The 16,674-nt window shown below is 41.3% G+C and overlaps 1 protein-coding gene across 3 annotated transcripts in view; it reads right to left on the reverse strand.

Moving 5' to 3' along the window:
• The window catches only part of PTPRB (protein tyrosine phosphatase receptor type B), a 126,854-nt gene that overhangs the window by 23,992 nt on the left and 86,188 nt on the right, over positions 1-16,674 (reverse strand). For all 3 annotated transcript variants that reach the window (XM_023226529.2, XM_023226528.2, XM_023226527.2), the window contains 5 exons: positions 16,136-16,414; positions 15,427-15,576; positions 12,802-13,045; positions 4,319-4,425; positions 589-688 (listed from right to left, as the gene is read on the reverse strand). In XM_023226529.2, coding sequence (XP_023082297.1) covers positions 589-688; positions 4,319-4,425; positions 12,802-13,045; positions 15,427-15,576; positions 16,136-16,414 — 880 coding nt within the window. The remainder of the gene's footprint in view (positions 1-588; positions 689-4,318; positions 4,426-12,801; positions 13,046-15,426; positions 15,577-16,135; positions 16,415-16,674) is intronic.

The raw sequence follows: 16,674 nt of genomic DNA on the forward strand, positions 1-16,674 counted from the left end.
AAAACTTTGCTTAAAAAAAATCCAGTAAATTTCAGATGCCAGACACGACTTCAATGAAGAGGAACATGTGCCAAATTAAGAAAAAAAATTCACTAAGAGAAGAAGGCACGACATTGGGGCCACATGCTATTTGGTTCTTTTTGGTCCCTTCTTAAATTAGGATGGCAGATATGAACTACAAAATGGTGATGTCAACCACACTTTTCAGGATATTTCAGAAGAGCACTTGGACATGCAATTTGCAAACATCTCTGTCTTCATGAGGATATGAACCACACACACACACACACACACATATTTTTTTTTTCCTGTGCAAAAGGAGTCACTTCATCTTTAAATAAAGCTATAGATGGCCCCTCAGTCCTTTGGCAAGGGAAGAATTCATCAATGGGATATAAAAGAACTGAGAAAAGTGAGAAAAGTGAGTCATGGCTTTAGAGTTAGACTTTTGTTTTTACTGAGAAAACAGTGACAATTTAACCTGGAAAAATTAAATTATTTTCACTTCTTAGTTTTCAGCCTAAAGGGAATTTTCAGTTGCATTTTTAAAGTTGTGGGTCCAATCACGAAAAGGATCTTTGTACTTACCTCACTTTCTTTCTGCAGATCAATAAGGCAACAACAGCCACTAGCATGCCAATTAAAAACAGACCAGCACTCACACCTTCAATAGCTCCAAACAAGGGCTCTACAATAATCCAGATAGAAACAACAACAAATGCAGATGGGAAAATTAGTGCTAGGGAACCAGTAAGAAAGCTATTGAAGCCATATCTCCTAAGTAATGTTATTACAAATAGAATTCAAGTGATGCCCACGAGGAGGCATTTACTTTCCAAAGGCTAGGAGTATGTACCTAAGAAGATGAAAGGCTGGCTCCCACCCGGTAGCAGTGAGGCCAGGTGTCACTGTATACTTTTGAAGTTAGTGGCGTATAGCTTATAGAGGTGTTTTGGACTTTGCACTTGTATATAAAGCTTGGGGCACCTAAGATAAAGGCCATAAGTTTGCCACCAAGATAAAAATGCAATTTCATTTATATAAAACATGTTACACAGCATTTGGGGCCTTGGAAAATCCAGTGGATTGCTTGGAGCTATTTTAACAAAGTCTTATTTTTATTATCTGGTATGGTACCGCTACTGGGAGTTTATGAAGAGGTAAGAGTGGCCTCATTTTTAAAATAGCTTTATTGAAATATCATTCACATAGCATGCAACTCACCCATCTAAATTGCACAATTCAATGGTCTTTTGAATAGTCACAGAGTTTTGCAAATGTCCCCACAATCAATTTTAAAACATTTTCATCACCCTCAAAAGAAACCACATACCTCTTAGCAGTCAGTCCCATTCCTCCCTCCTCACGATCCCTGGCAACCACTAATCTACTTTCTGTGTCTGTAGATTTGCCTATTCTGGATGTTTCATAAAAATGAAATCATAAATCTGTGATCTTTTGTGACTGACTCTTTTAATTGAGCATAATGTTTTCAAGGTTCATCCATATTATAGCATATACCAAGATTTCATTCCTTTTTATGGTTGAATAATAGTCCACTGTATGGATATATCACATTTTGTTTATCCATTCATCCATTGATGGACATTTAAATTGCTTCTACTTTTTGGCGACTATGAATAATGCTACATGAATATTCATGTACAAGTTTCTATGTGGACATATGTTTTCATTTCTCCTGGGTATATACTGTGGAGTGAAATTGCTGGGTCATATGGTAACTCTAGGTTTAATATTTCTATAAGCTGTTTTTCAAAGCAGCTACACCATTTTACATTCTCATAAGCGGTGTATGGAAGGTTCTGATTTCTTCATATCCTCACTCTTGTTACTGTCTTTTTGATTACAGCCATGCTACTGGGTGTGAAGTGGTATCTTCTTGTGATTTTGATTTGCATTTCCCTAATGACTACTGATGTTGAGCATCTTTTCATGTGCTTATTAGTCAACTGTACATCTTCTTTGGAGAAATGTCTATTCAGAGTCTTTGCCCATTTAAATATTGTGTAATTTGGCTGGGCACGGTGGCTTACACATGTAATCCCAGCACTTTGGGAGGCTGAGGCAGGCGGATCACAAGGCCAGGAGTTTGAGACCAGCCTCGCCAACATGGTGAAAACCCGTCTCTACTGAAAATAAAAAAATTAGCCGGGCGTGGTGGTGCGTGCCTGACGTCCCAGCTACTTGGGGGGCCGAGGCAGGAGAATTGCTTGAACCTGGGAGGTGGAGGTTGCAGTGAGCCAAGGTGGCATCACTGCACTACAGCCTGGGTGACAGAGCAAGACTCCGTCTTGGAAAAAAAAAAAATATATATATATATATATATACACACACACACACACACACACATATATATTACACTATATATACAGTGTACTTTGTGTTTCTATTATTAAATTGTGAGGTAAGAGTTCTTTATATGCTAGATACTCAGCCCTTATCAGATATGGGATTTGCAGATATTTTCTCCCAATTCTGTAGGTTGTCTTTTTACTTTGTTGATAGTGTCCTTTGAAGCACAAGTTTTTTATTTTAATTAAATCCAAATTGTCTATTTTTTTCTTTTGTAGCTTATGCTTTTGGTGTCATATCTTAAAAGCTATTTTCTAATCCAAGGTTACAAAGAGTTATACCTATGTTTTCTTGTAAAAGTGTTACTGTGTTACCCCTTAAATTTAGGTCTGTGAAGTGGCCCATGTTTGAAGTTGCATTTTAAGATCTTAGATTTTTTTGTTCCATGTTGCCTTTCAAGACTCATCAAATCAACACAATCATCTTTCCTTGAGTGTGGTTAATATCATTTTTTGAATATACGTTTACTGTCTTCCTGTACTGGACTACATGCAATTTTTGTCATGTAACAATATTTCAAAAAAGGAAAGAATTGTGTTTACAAAGTCCCTACATTAAATTATAAGTAAAGACATCTAAATCCGCTTAACTGTGTTCTCATCCCCCTTTGGCTTGAAAAGTGGGAGATGATCCCTATATTTGGCATAAATAGATTGGAATGTTTGTGAGGCTGAGTCATCTTTTGTCATGCAGCACGAGAGACGGTTTTAGCTGTAAAGAACTTCCCAGACCTAAAGATCAAGCACTGCGGAACATGGGCTACAGCAAAAGGCTGTGCAGATGATGGTATTAAGAAAGAAGGGGATGAAATGATGCTATTCTCAGCCTGGTGGAAGTATTCAGAGACAGGGCAACGCAGAGGTTGTATGCTTGGGCAGAAAGTGCCAGAATTTCAGCTGCACCATCTTGGGCAAGTTACTTAATCTCTGGTGCCTCATGTCCTCATCTTTAATATGGGGATGATAATAGCATCTACCTCAAAAGACTGTCATGAGAATTGGACAAGTTATTCTATGTAAAATGCTTAAAACTGTGTCTCCACTGAGAAGGTGAACAGTAAATACTAGCCACTATTATTACTCAGGCTTTTCCTCTAACACACTAGAGAAGTCTCTTTCAGAAATTGTTAGTTATAGTCTTTTACATTAACAGTTTTTTTTTTTTTTTTTTTTTTGAGACGGAGTCTCACTCTGTCACCCAGGTTGGAGTGCAGGGGTGCAATCTTGGCTCACTGCAAGCTCTGCCTCCTGGGTTCACGCCATTCTCCTGCCTCAGCCTCCCAAGTAGCTGGGACTACAGGTGCCCGCCACCACGCCCGGCTAATTTTTTTGTATTTTTAGTAGAGACGGGGTTTCACCATGTTAGCCAGGATGGTCTCGATCTCCTGACCTTGTGATCCGCCCACCTCGGCTCCCAAAGTGCTGGGATTACAGGCGTGAGCCACTGCGCTGGGCCAACAGTTTTTAATAGTACCAAGTTAACACATAATAAGCAAAAGGAAGAAAAATCACCTGTAGTTCCATTACTTTGAGATACACATCATTAATATTTTGGTGTTTTTTCTTTTAGTCTTTTTTTCCTGAGCATTTCTGTGTATATGCATATATACATTCTCATTTTTAACTGAAAGCCTTTTATACTAACTTGTATTTCTGCCTGTGAAAACTCTTGATTTTAATGGTTTTCATTCACTATTTAGAAAATAATTCATTTTTAATAGAAAAAAATACTGTATTTTCACCTTCTTTTTAGATTAATTCCCTTTCAATCCATTCTTCTAGAGAAATTGTGCAATCCCTTTGATCCACATCAATTTTTGGCCACACAAAGATTCAGTTCCAAATGAAAATAAATGTTTCCCCCATCATCAGCCAATATCTCCCCATTAGAGGCTCTTGTAGGTGATATGGCAGTTGGTAGAACATGATGTAAAGGTTAGCCTTACCTGATTCAGTAGTGATGGGTAAAGAAAAAAATGTGTCTGAGTAGAGTGGCTTTGTGAATTCCTTCAGGTCCTCATCAAAGAGCTGTGTAAAAGCGCGAATGCTGATTCTGAAAAGAAAACCGATTTATTTAAATACAAATTAGTTGTTGAACACAGTAGCTGAAAAATGTGTTCAAGGAGAAATAGGGTGGGTTCCTGGTCAGTGTACAGCAGGGTAGAATATGAGTTATGGAATCAGATACATTCATTCATCAATTTATTCATAAATATTTAATGAGCCCCTGCCACATGCCAATCACTGTTCTAGGAGCTGGGACTTTGCAAGAAACGAAACAAAGTCCTTGCCATTCCAGAGGTTACATTCTCATGGAGGAAGTCAGATAATAAACACATAAATATAATAAATCAGATGAGATGTGTGCTATGAAAAAGAAAAGAGCGGGGTAAGGATGATGGAAAGCAATGGGAATACAGCATGTGGGACTGCTTTATTCAGAAAGGTAGTGATGAAGGCAGTGAGTGAGAAGTGTTGGATATATCGAAGGAAGAACTAAATTTGTTGATGAATATAGAGTATGGATGATTCCATATGTTCTGGCTGGGGAACAAATGGAAGAATGGAGGTGTCATTTACTAACATGAGGGAAAACTATGGAGAAGTAGACTGGTGGGTTTGGGAAGATCCAGACAGATCAGTTGTGGGGGAAGTAATTCTGAGATGCCCATTAGAAAAGTCAAGTGACCAAATATCAATATTATTATTGTTGTTGTTGTTATTTTAACTTACATAGCTCTTCATCTTTTGGCATTATTTTCTAAAGATCATTTTATCTAAATATATTCTGATATCATATTTATTGTCAACAGGAAATATTTGTTAAAGGCCTTCTTTATAAATTGCTGAAGTTACAAACAGATGCATGGTCTCTAGTCTTGGAAACTTGAAAAACAAAATATAAAGGAATCAGGCAAATAGCAAAAGAAGAAAGCATATAAACAATGGCAAATGAGGAATAGTAGAATATGGAGGAAACAGTGTGTGTGGGCATAGGAGGTGAGGTGGCGGGGAGCAGAGAGCTCAATGAAGAGACTGCTGGGATAATCAGGCCAAGGACACAGGGCCCTGGCCAGGAGCCCTGGCAATGAGAATGGAAAGAAAACTGTGAAAAGGCACTGAAAGGAGGAACTAGGTGGGGCCCAGACTGAAGAGAAGCAGGGAGGAATCAAGGATGGCCTAAGACTTGAGCTCATGTCACTCAAGAGAACAGTGGGAACATTGATAGAAATGAGGAGACAGGCTGGGCACGGTGGCTCACACCTGTAATCCCAGCACTTTGGGAGGCCGAGGCAGGCAGATCACCTGAGGTCAGGAGGTTGAGATCAGCCTGGCCAACATGGCGAAACCCCATCTCTACTAAAAATACAAAAATGAGGCATGGTGGCGGGCACCTGTAATCGTGGCTACTTGGGAGGCTGAGGCAGGAGAATCGCTTGAACATGGGAGGTGGAGGCTGCAGTGAGCCAAGATCATGCCACTGCACTCTAGCCTGGGTGAGAAAGCAAGACTCCATCTAAAAAAAAAAAAAAAAAAAAAAAAGGGAGAGATTGGTGAAGGAGGATATACTTTGCTTGGGATATACTCGATTTAGAGGGACATTGAGGCATTCATTTAGAACTGCCCAGCTGACACTGGAGTTATTGCAGTCACCTGGGCAGGAGAGTTGCTGAGGTGGCTGTCCACGTGTCCATGTGGGATAGTGCCTGAAAATCAGCTGGTGTTAAATTCAATAAACAAGCAAGATGCAGCTACAAACACAGATTTGCAACCTCTGCTTGAATGAGAAGCCTGTGATCCCTATCACAGGACCTAAGTCTCGTGCTCTCTGTGTAAGTCAGGCCCAGTCTGGAGAGCTGCACTCAATTTCTGGGGGCATATTTTAGGATGAATTAGAGATCATTTGAGGTGATTGACCTGAACAATGATAGAGAAGACTTCAAGGGACATAATATAGTTAGCTTCTGATTTAAAGAAGGCTGCCATGTAGAAGAGGAAAACAACATGATTATTTTTCTTCTTGAAGGTAGAATTAGGCTCAGTAGGCTGAATTTATAAGAAAGGAGGAGTTTAGGAATATTAAGCTGTTTTCTAACATTAGAATATGAGCTACCTCCTAGATTGTGAGCTCCCAGTCACTAGGGGCTGGAGGATGGGGATGGGATTCAAGTAGAGGCTGGAGGAGAAGCAGTCCCAGGGAAGCTGGAGGAGGGCATTGCTGCACTAAGTTAAAGATTGGCTTGGGTGACTTCTTGAGTCCCTCTTATTGTGAAGATTCTCTAATTGAACTGATAGAGTATTAGGCTTGATTTATATGGGAAAACTTTCTAGTGTTAATTTCAATTCTATGAAAGTGACCAGAAGTACTCCTTTTTTTAAAAAAATCTGTATTTCTTGAACCCAAAGGTATCTGGGCATGTCCTGTGATAATGCTGAAGCAGTACTAGGCCAGGGCAAATTGTTCTGACCCTGCCCCCACTTCTTCTAACTCATGCCCAGATCCGAGTGTAATCCTGTAAAATGAACATCAAGATCATCAAGATCATATTGATAAATCACATCTATAACTTCCATCTCCAAAAGATCCATTCCAAGTCAAAAGATGTTCTTCCAGGAATAACAGCCTGTCAATGGAATTATATTGAGAAAGGTCCACAAAGGGTAACAAGCAATCATCACACATTAAAGGGGAAGGTCAGGAGTTGGTGTGTGTTGCCAATTTTGGAAGGCAGCTATGCTAACCACTATAACACCAATGCCTTGGCAAGTATGTTGCTAATTTATTATATATTTGGAAATTCAGTGTCTCTGATAAGAGTTTCTTATTTATAAGTGTGGGAAGACTTTTTTCCTTTTTCTTTCTTCTTTCTTTTTTTTTTTGAAGACGGTCTTACTCTGTCACCAGGTCAGAATGCACACTGCAACCTCCACCTCCCGAGCTCAAGTGATCCTCCAACTCCAGCCTCCTGAGTAGCTGGGATTACAAGTGCACACTGCCATGGCCAGCTAATTTTTGTATTTTTAGTAGAGATGGGGTTTTGCCATGTTGCCCAGGCTGGTCTTGAACTCCTGGGCTCAAGCTATCTGCCTGTCTTGGTCTCCGAAAGTGCTGGGATTACAAGTGTGAGCCATCGCGCCCAGCCATAAGGACTTTTTCAAACATGGTTCTGTTTGATCATGTTGATCATGTTCAACCTCTCCAATATAATAAAGAAGTTTATTACATTACTTCAGAGGTTTGGAACCTGAAGCTAGGAGACAGTCCATGTCTTCTCCAAGATCACACAGAAAGATGATGAACAAAAACTGAACTTTATATTTCTGGCTCCTAGTGCAGATCTCTTTTCTTATTTCCTCATGGCTTAATTTTTGGTTAAAAGCAATGACTTCTGGCTGGCACAGTGGCTCATGCCTGTAATTCCAGCACTTTGGGAGGCCAAGGCAGGCAGATCACATGAGGCCAAGAATTTGAGGCCAGTATGGCCGACATGGTGAAACCCCATCTCTATTAAAAATACAAAAATTAGCCAGACCCGTGGTGATGCGTGCCTATAGTCCCAGCTACTTGGGAGGCTGAGGCATGAGAATTGCTTGAATCCAAAAAGTGGAGGTTGTAGTGAGCTGAGATCACGCCACTACACTCCAGCCTGGGCAACAGAGCAAGCCTCTCAGTCTGTCTCTCTCTCTCTCTCTCTCTCTCTCTCGGTCTGTCTCTCTCTCTCTCTCTCTCTCACACACACACACGCCATGACTTCTGTAGGAAGGATGAAAAAGGCCTGGGCTAGGAACAAGAGGATCTGAGGTCTAGTTCTCACTTTTACTCCGTTGCTGGCTACTTGGATGGTCCCTAAAGTTCTTTATGCCTCATCTGTAAAATAAAAGCATTGGCTATAACAACCTTGACATACTCTGCTCTGAAATCACAAGTGTAAATACAAAGTACTGAATGGATGCAGATAAAAGGGACCTTTAGGAAGGAGATAATGACCTAGTATAGGTTCAGCTGAAAATTAATGGGTCATCAGACATTCTTCCCTTAAAACTTTTCCCAAAATGAATATCACAGCTACTTTCCCCAGCCCAGCACTTAGCACCCACCCACAGTCCTGTCTCGTCCTATCATCCCAGTCTACTCCTTTTTATTCACCCTCTGTTTGAAACTGGACTGTTTGTTCTACTCTAAACAATTTGTGTATTTAAAACTCCACACTTTGACTCCCACTATTCCTTCCACATTGAATCTCCTTCTGTCACTATCTGCATATTTCTAAATCCTTTTCCTATGTTTTAATACATCCTTTGAGAAGCCTTCTGAATCTTCATAGCATTTATTTTCCTTTATTCCTTATGTCCTTCAACATTTCTGCCTCTATTTTGCAGATGTGGCTTCTGTCTCCACATTGTAAGCTCCTTGAAGGCAGTGCTCCACCTCATTTATCTATCACCCAACAACACCTATTGCCAGAGAAGGCAAGAAAACATATGCTGAATATATTATAGCAAGATAATTATGAATATGACACAATAACAAGACACTATTTTTAGTGAACAAATATCTGATGGAATTTTTTCCACTTTAAATGTGTCTAGAATTAGAATTCTATAGCAGAAAGTCAGAGATCATGTGGTTCAATTTCCTTCCTTTGAAGAAAACGAGGTCAGGAGAAGCTGACCACCTTACTGTGGTCACACTGCTCTTTTATTTAGGATAAAAACAAAACCAGACCAGCACTTTCCTAACCTTCCAACTCTCTCACCATAATGATCTGCCCTTTCTCTTTCCATATGGAACAATGCAATAATACATATGAATCATAGGAACCCAACAATGAATGAAACACATTATATCTGTTGACATAACAAACTTGCATATCAGCTGAACCTAGAATTTCCCATTTCTCAATCCTAATTATTCTTTTTCTGCACTATTTCCTGTCCACCTATTCCCTTTGGAAAAAAGGAGGCCTAACAACAAGGAGGGTGACTGGTGATGATTGTCTTGAGACAGGCAGAATTCTGACTGGACTGAGTTCAGCAGCCACCACACAAGAGGCTGATTTGCATGTGGTTCTGTGATGTGTTTTGGGAGATGACACCTCCTCTCATCAAGCATTATCTGTCTGGCATGCTTTTAACATGACTAAAGTAAATATATATATTGGAGAAATAGAGGAAAGCTGTGTTCTGAAAAACAAACATGTACACAGAGATGATGAAGCCATAACACGAATGTGTTACTTCCATAGAGCATCTTGGCTCATTCCCGTATTTGTTCATAAGCATTTCACGAGCACATCTTTTGTGCCAGGAACCTGCCATATTGTTTTGTAACCAATGACACATCTGTCTCCCCTGTTGGATTGTGAGTTCTTGCAGTCTAGTTGAAGAGAGCAGGTAATTCGATAAAGGGTTAAAAGCCACTGGTAAATGTAGGATTAGAGGAATGTAGGGAGACAGTGCTGTGGACGTGGACATGGAGCTGATGGAGCACCCAACCGCCCAGCTGTGGGTTGACAGGATAGTGTGGGTGGTTGAGGGTTGAGCTGGTTTTTGAAGTGTATGGAGAATTCGCCAGCCAGATAAGAACGGAAAGCATCTGAGAGAGAAAAGATTATGCAAAGGCTCAGGGGTATAAAAGAACCATGTCACATTCAGGAACTCTGAGGAGTGACGAGTAGCAGGAAAGCAGTGGGTACTTACAGCATATATGGTTGGAGACAAGGCTGGTGAGGGAGACAGGAGAAAGCAGGGTTTAGTGTGCCCTGTGCTGGAATCTGCTCTTGCTCTTGTAAGTGAATGGGAACTACGGGAAAACCTTAATTTAGAAGGGACATGACTAGGTTTGATCTATCACATACTCAAAACCACTACTTAGGACACCCTTATGGAGCTTTGCAGGTGAGGAAGATGAAGATTAGAGAACTGAAATGCTGCTTACAAGTTAAAATACATAGTTAAAAAGTGGCAGAGTTGGAACTCAAATGCAGGTGCTCTTCCAAAGAACTCCATAGCTACTATGGATGCTGGGAGATTGGTGGGCTCTGGTCCAGACACAAATTTTGTATAGCTCCTTACTCTCTCTTTGAAATATAGTAATGAGTTATCTTCACCCCTTCCCTTTCCATAAGTAAACAAACTAAATCAGCCTCAATGTCCCAACTCAAAAAAGAAAATAGCCCGTAGGTGACTTTTGCTCAAGTTTCCTTGAGCCCAGGTAACTAAGGAGCTGAGGAATCTCTTGATTCTTTTTTTTTTCTTTTTCTTTTTTTTTTTTTTTTTTTTGAGATGGAGTCTTGCTCTGTCGGTCCAGGCTGGAGTGCAGTGGTGCAATCTCCACTCACTGCAAGCTCCGCTTCCCGGGTTCACACCATTCTCCTGCCTCAGCCTCCCATGTAGCTGGGACTACAGGCGCCCGCCACCGCACCCGGCTGATTTTTTTAAAATGTATTCTTAGTAGAGACGGGGTTTCACCGTGTTAGCCAGGATGGTCTCGATCTCCTGACCTTGTGACCCGCCCGTCTCGGCCTCCCAAAGTGCTGGGATTATAGGCGTGAGCCACCGCGCCCGGCCTCTTTTTTTGTTTTTGAGATGGAGTCTTGCTCTGTCGCCCAGACTGGAGTACAGTGGCATGATCTCAGCTCACTGCAACCTCCACCTCCAAGGTTCAAGCGATTCTCCTGCCTCGGCTTCCCGAGTAGCTGGGATTACAGGCGTGCACCACCATGCCTGGCTAACTTTTGTGTTTTTAGTGGAGATGGAGTTTCACCATGTTGGTCAGGCTAGTCTCGAACTCCTGACCACAAGTGATTTGCCCACCTCAGCCTCCCAAAGTGCTGGGATTACAGGTGTGAGCCACCACTCCTGGCCGCATCTCTTGATTCTTACAGGAACTGATAAATCCTGGTTTTCTAATCTTTCTTGTTTCTCTCTTGTTCTTCTGAAATCTTGTTTCCTTTAGGTAGGCTCATATGGTCTCTTTTTGAAGTAAGTATCACTAAAAAGTTTGTGTGTGTTTAATCTGGAGGTGCCGACCTTGCCTGGGAGGTAACAGTAAGTGTCTGGTGAGCCCTGGGTAAAGGTAGCTATACAGAGTTCCTGCCAAAGTGAGTGTTTTGTTTTAGGAAAAACATCTGTCTTGACTTGCTTGATGTGAGGGAGGGGCTAAGAACTCCCTCGGGTGTAATGCTATGTCATAGTCTCCTTTTGGAACTGGCAGCAGAGTTTTTTTCGGCTGAGACCTAGGAGTGATACTTCAAATATGTGAGAATCAATAAGCCCTCAGCATCAACAAAGTAGAATGGACGCTGGCCCACAGAAAACCTAATTTACTGCCATATTGATTGGATATCAGCTCTTCCAACACCCAACAGAGAAGGTACAACTTCTGCAGAAGCAATAATCTTGGGTGTCAGTAGCTCTATATCCAAGACAGTAGCCTAGGTTCCCTTTCTCTTGAGGGTTCTGATTGGGATGCTATATACTTCTGCTTGTACCTGCCTTCTGAAAACACAGTGCAGAACAAGAGCACTGCCAATTCCTAGGGCAGAAGGGCTTAGTGACTGCAATGATGTTTCCTGGAGCCAAAGCCAAACAGCTGCTCCTTTTCATTTGTCATCTCCATGGGGAAAAAAAGGTGTTCCCATTCATTCAGGGGCCTTTGCCTTCCAGAGTTCTGTCTGGACCAAAGAGCACTTCCATTTTTAGATGCCTTAGAAGGTAAATAAGTGAGTATAATTTCAGTTCACATTATAAGTAGAAGATATAGCTTCATATTGTTTGGATCTCCCTAAGCTCAGTCATTTTATTTGGACATTTTTACAATAATGAGCAATGTAAAGTATTGGACTCATATTTAAAAAGTTGTAGAAGGGCCCGGCATGGTGGCTGACACCTGTAATCCCAGCACTTTGGGAGGCTGAGGCGGGCAGATCACTTGAGGCCAGGAGTTGGAGACCAGCCTGGCCAACATGGTGAAACCTCTGTACTAAAAATACAAAAATTAGCCAGGTGTGGTGGCGTTCACTTGTAATCCCAGCTACTCGGGAGGCTGAGGCAAGAGAATTGCTTGAACCAGGGAGGCGGAGGTTGCAGTGAGCCGAGATGGCACCACTGCACTCCAGTGTGGGCAAGAGTAAGACTCTGTCTCAAAAAAAAAAAAAAAGTTGTAGAAGAGAGAACAATCTATTAAGAACATTCAGTTCTTCCCTTAATGAATTGGAGCTTTTGCATAGTGCTGAAGTCCCTTTTGACACATTACCTGAAAGTGGAGGCAGGAATCCAACTTTCATAAATTACCCAGTAAAATGCAGAGTACTCTTCTAACGTAGGTTATTAATCTATGGAAGCTCACATGCATCAGATGCTCAGACAGCCGAGTACCTTTAATGTAGCAGGTCCCATCTAGCAAAACAGTGGTAATACATCTAACCTGTAAGCAGTGTGTGGCTTCAGTGGTCCATCACAGAATTTTTGCTGAGTGGGATCGCATTTTCCACCTAGGCTCTCCATCTCTGCTCCAAGCTTAATGTTAAAACTCTTGGAGTTGCTGTTAGGATTTTCGGCACATTTGCTGGCAAAATAATTAGTCTGATACACCCGAATGGAGGCGTTGTGCCTGTATTCCAGGTAGGAAGGGAGAGGGTGCTGTTGTTCTGGCTTCAGCTCATCACTGCCTGGAGGAGAAAACCCACAGTTAAGGACTGCTTTTCTTGTGACTTAAGTGATTTCAGTGATTTTAAATTAGGTTTCTAAGGCTGCCTCCTCATGCACTATCTCTGGCCATTTCCAAAGTACAGATTGTGCAATCTCAAAGAATGATATGAAGTTCTCCTAATAAAGTTAATTTTAATTCACTTTTTCTAAAATACATAAAAATAAATAGTGTGTATATAAAATACACACACACAAATACACGCATATAGCATCATTTTCCTAGGAAATAAAATGAGGGTAGCTCATTGCATAAAATGATAGCACCTCTCACAACTCCACAGTGTTACACAACTCCCATTGTGAGTGAACCCACTCAATAACTCTTTATCTTGCTAATAACCATTGTAGTTGAGCTAATAAGGAAACCCCTATGACCTGGGAAATAGGAAAGAGATAAGAGAAATCATGTCCTAGGCCAGAGTAGTCATCCCACAAGGCGCGCTCCACATGCCGTGCCCAGATTATTGCTCTGCGTGTGGCTCTGTTATCTTGAGTACAGTTTAATCCTGGTCCAAATTTGGCCCCTTACTCAGAGCACTTCCCAGAACTCTTCCCCTGTTCACCCAGCCTGCTGTGTGTTTTGGCGCTGCAAACCAGTTTTGATGCTGACTGGAGAAAAGCGTAAGTAGAAAGATAAATACTATAGAGATCAGATACTGTTTACAGTGAGCTTAAGGTGTGGTGCAGTGAGGGTTTATCATAGCATCCTGGATTCTTGTTTAATAAAATTTGCTCATAAGTGGGTCTTAGAAATATTTTGTTGGCAGTAGTTAAAAAGAAACGTTGTCTTTAGCATGAGTATGTACACTATAAATGGCATTTATATGAGATGGGTTGTTATCTTAGCTAACCTGGAAATCACAGCCCATCTCCATGGATATCAATAATGGAAGCCTGTCTGGCTGGGGAACACAAGGCTACTTTCTGGGGTGTGACTTTTTCAGTTACTGTCTTATAGTCATGCAGCAAAACACTGTCTTCATTGCAGTCTAATCAAGTCTAAAGTCTTTCCACAGTTCACCAATTTATCTTCAATTATGTGGTGTGAGGAAATCTGGGACACACCATTGACCCTTGAAATTATTTAATTAATTGTGCATAACCAGATTTAGTTCAATTAAATAAACTGTAAAAGCACATAGACTGTTAGATTCTGTGAGCCTAAAATACCCATTGGCCTAGAAACTGCCTCACAGTTTGTCAGGTTTCAAGTTTCCCCCTTACCCACAAATGGGTCAAAATTATCAGGGATAAGAAACTCATGTAGCACCTTAAACAGTATAAAAATATGTAAGAAAGGTAAACCTATATTAATGTCATTCCAAGCACAAGCATCTCTTTTGGAGAAATAACACACAAGACCTCAACAGCAAATATGTACATGGACAGGTGTGCCCCAAATATAACACTCTTACAGGTGGTTTGACAAATGCTGATATAATAAGCTTGAAAGCTCTTACTCAGTGGTTGTATGTGATGTTGTGATAACTATTCCCTAGACTTTGTTCTTATCTGTAGGAATTAGGTAGATATTGAATAATTTAGGAAACTAGAGAATGAAACATACTATTCAAAATTCAGTGGAGAAGAGAAGAATGTTTCTCATGAACTTTTTTTTTCTTCTTTTAGGCTTTTGGTTATTTTTGTGACTTGCTGGGTAGTTTGCAAGTATGATCAGTTGAGGCATTGGAGATAGGGAGGGGTGAAGACGGTTGAGACATGTTAATGTTTAATGGTAGAACAAAAGAGTAGTGAACAAGATTGACCCAGTAATGAAGAGGACTAATCCCAACTACTTAGGAGGCTGAGGCAGGAGGCGGAGGTTGCAGTGAACCAAGACTGCACTATTGCACTCCAGCCTGGGCGACAGGAGCGAAACTCCGTCTCATAAATAAATAAATAAATAAATAAATAAATAAATACGAAATGTAATACATAAATTAAGAGTTCCTTCAAAGTTAGTTTGAAGCCTTGAGATTGCCAAGAGGTTGGGTGGAAAGAAGAGGACTGAATAAGGCATTACATGCAATGCACTTCCAACAGTGCACGGCACGTGGTAAAGGCTCAATAAATGACGGTTATTGTTATTATCACTGTGGTTGCTGTTATCATTACTCTTCTATTTAATAATTAAACCCAGAGGACAGCAGGCTTTACTGCCCAAAGAGCCTTTGAGCAGCTTTTCCTTATATCTCCCAGTATCCAGCAGAGATGGCGTGAATGATACAAAAATTACATTTTCTACTTAAGTTTCTTGAACCTTTTCACAGAAAGATCTCCCACATGACCTCCGAGAAAGCAATTCGGTGTCTCAGAGTGGAGTTAACTCATGATAACTTACCATCAGCCTCTCTCACCACCACTGTGAAGTATTTCACAGCTCCATTGGTGTCGCTGAACCAGCTGCAGTTGACAGTAAAGTTGATGGAAGATTTGCTAATTAGCACATCCTTTTCATTCACACGAATGTGTGGGGGTGGAGGAGGGGGGCCTGGAAAAAGAGGTGGGGAAGGAACCAAGAGGGGTCACAACTCTGCTTTCACAGCATACACAACAGTTAGTGAAATGAAGGATTCTGCTCTCCTGCATCAGACTGTGTATGTGAGCGTGTGCCTGTGTTTAATGCTGTAATCAAGAAACTCTCCCCCTCTCCTGAAGGAAAACAGGCAGAGGAAGTGATTTGCCAGTGGCACATTAAACATAATGAAAGCGGTAGCTCTTCAGCAGAATTTCCTGAAGTTGTAGCTTCAGATTGCTTAAGAGCTCTATTATAGCTCTAACTATATGAGGCAAAGTGATATATTTAAATACTAACTCATTCAGGTACTTTAAGATCATCTAACTTGTTTGCTGTCAGGGCACTTTACCTAGAGAAATGTTGCCATTTCTTGGAGCCTTTTAAGTCCTCCTCTCCAGGTGGCAATCACATAGGCTTATGCAAAAGTGAAATGTATGCAAGTGAATGCCAGTGATGGATATGATAGAGAAGGGTGCACAGCCCCTTCACTCCGGTGACAGGAGGCTCCGTGCGTACCTTCAGGGACACTTACGGTCTATCATTGTGATAGTGCTGTCTTCAACCACCTCGCTGGTCATGCCGGCCGACTGCACTTTGATGGACACCAGGTACCTCTTATGGGGCACTAGCATCATGATGTTGAGCAGAGATTTTTCTTTCTCCAGCTTTCTGGAAAACTCAACTTCTTGGGTGTCCATTTTCCGGCATTCAATACTGTAACCATCAAAGTCAGAATCAGGAGGGATCCAAGAACAGGCAATGGCTGTGGAGTTCTGAGGCCGGCAATGCAGGTTTTGTATCTTGTCAGGCTCTAAAGGGAACAGAGGAGCCAACACTTTTCAGAACTCAAGGAGAATTTTGGTTTTTATTTTCCAGCTCCTTTGGGTCCAACTAGCTCTGAGATCTAGGTATAGGAGGGACAGACAGGCAAATACAGAGTGTCGTGGCTCACCCTAGCAGACACATGAGCACAAATCTCCCAGGGAACCAGGGCTGGGGTAGGAAATGCTGAAGGACAAGCGTGGACAAGTCTGAGTAATAGTTAAGGACTCCAGGGGATCTAGTTATGGG

Source organism: Piliocolobus tephrosceles, chromosome 10 (genome assembly GCF_002776525.5).
Source record: "Piliocolobus tephrosceles isolate RC106 chromosome 10, ASM277652v3, whole genome shotgun sequence".
In the NCBI taxonomy this organism is placed as follows: Eukaryota; Metazoa; Chordata; class Mammalia; order Primates; family Cercopithecidae; genus Piliocolobus; species Piliocolobus tephrosceles.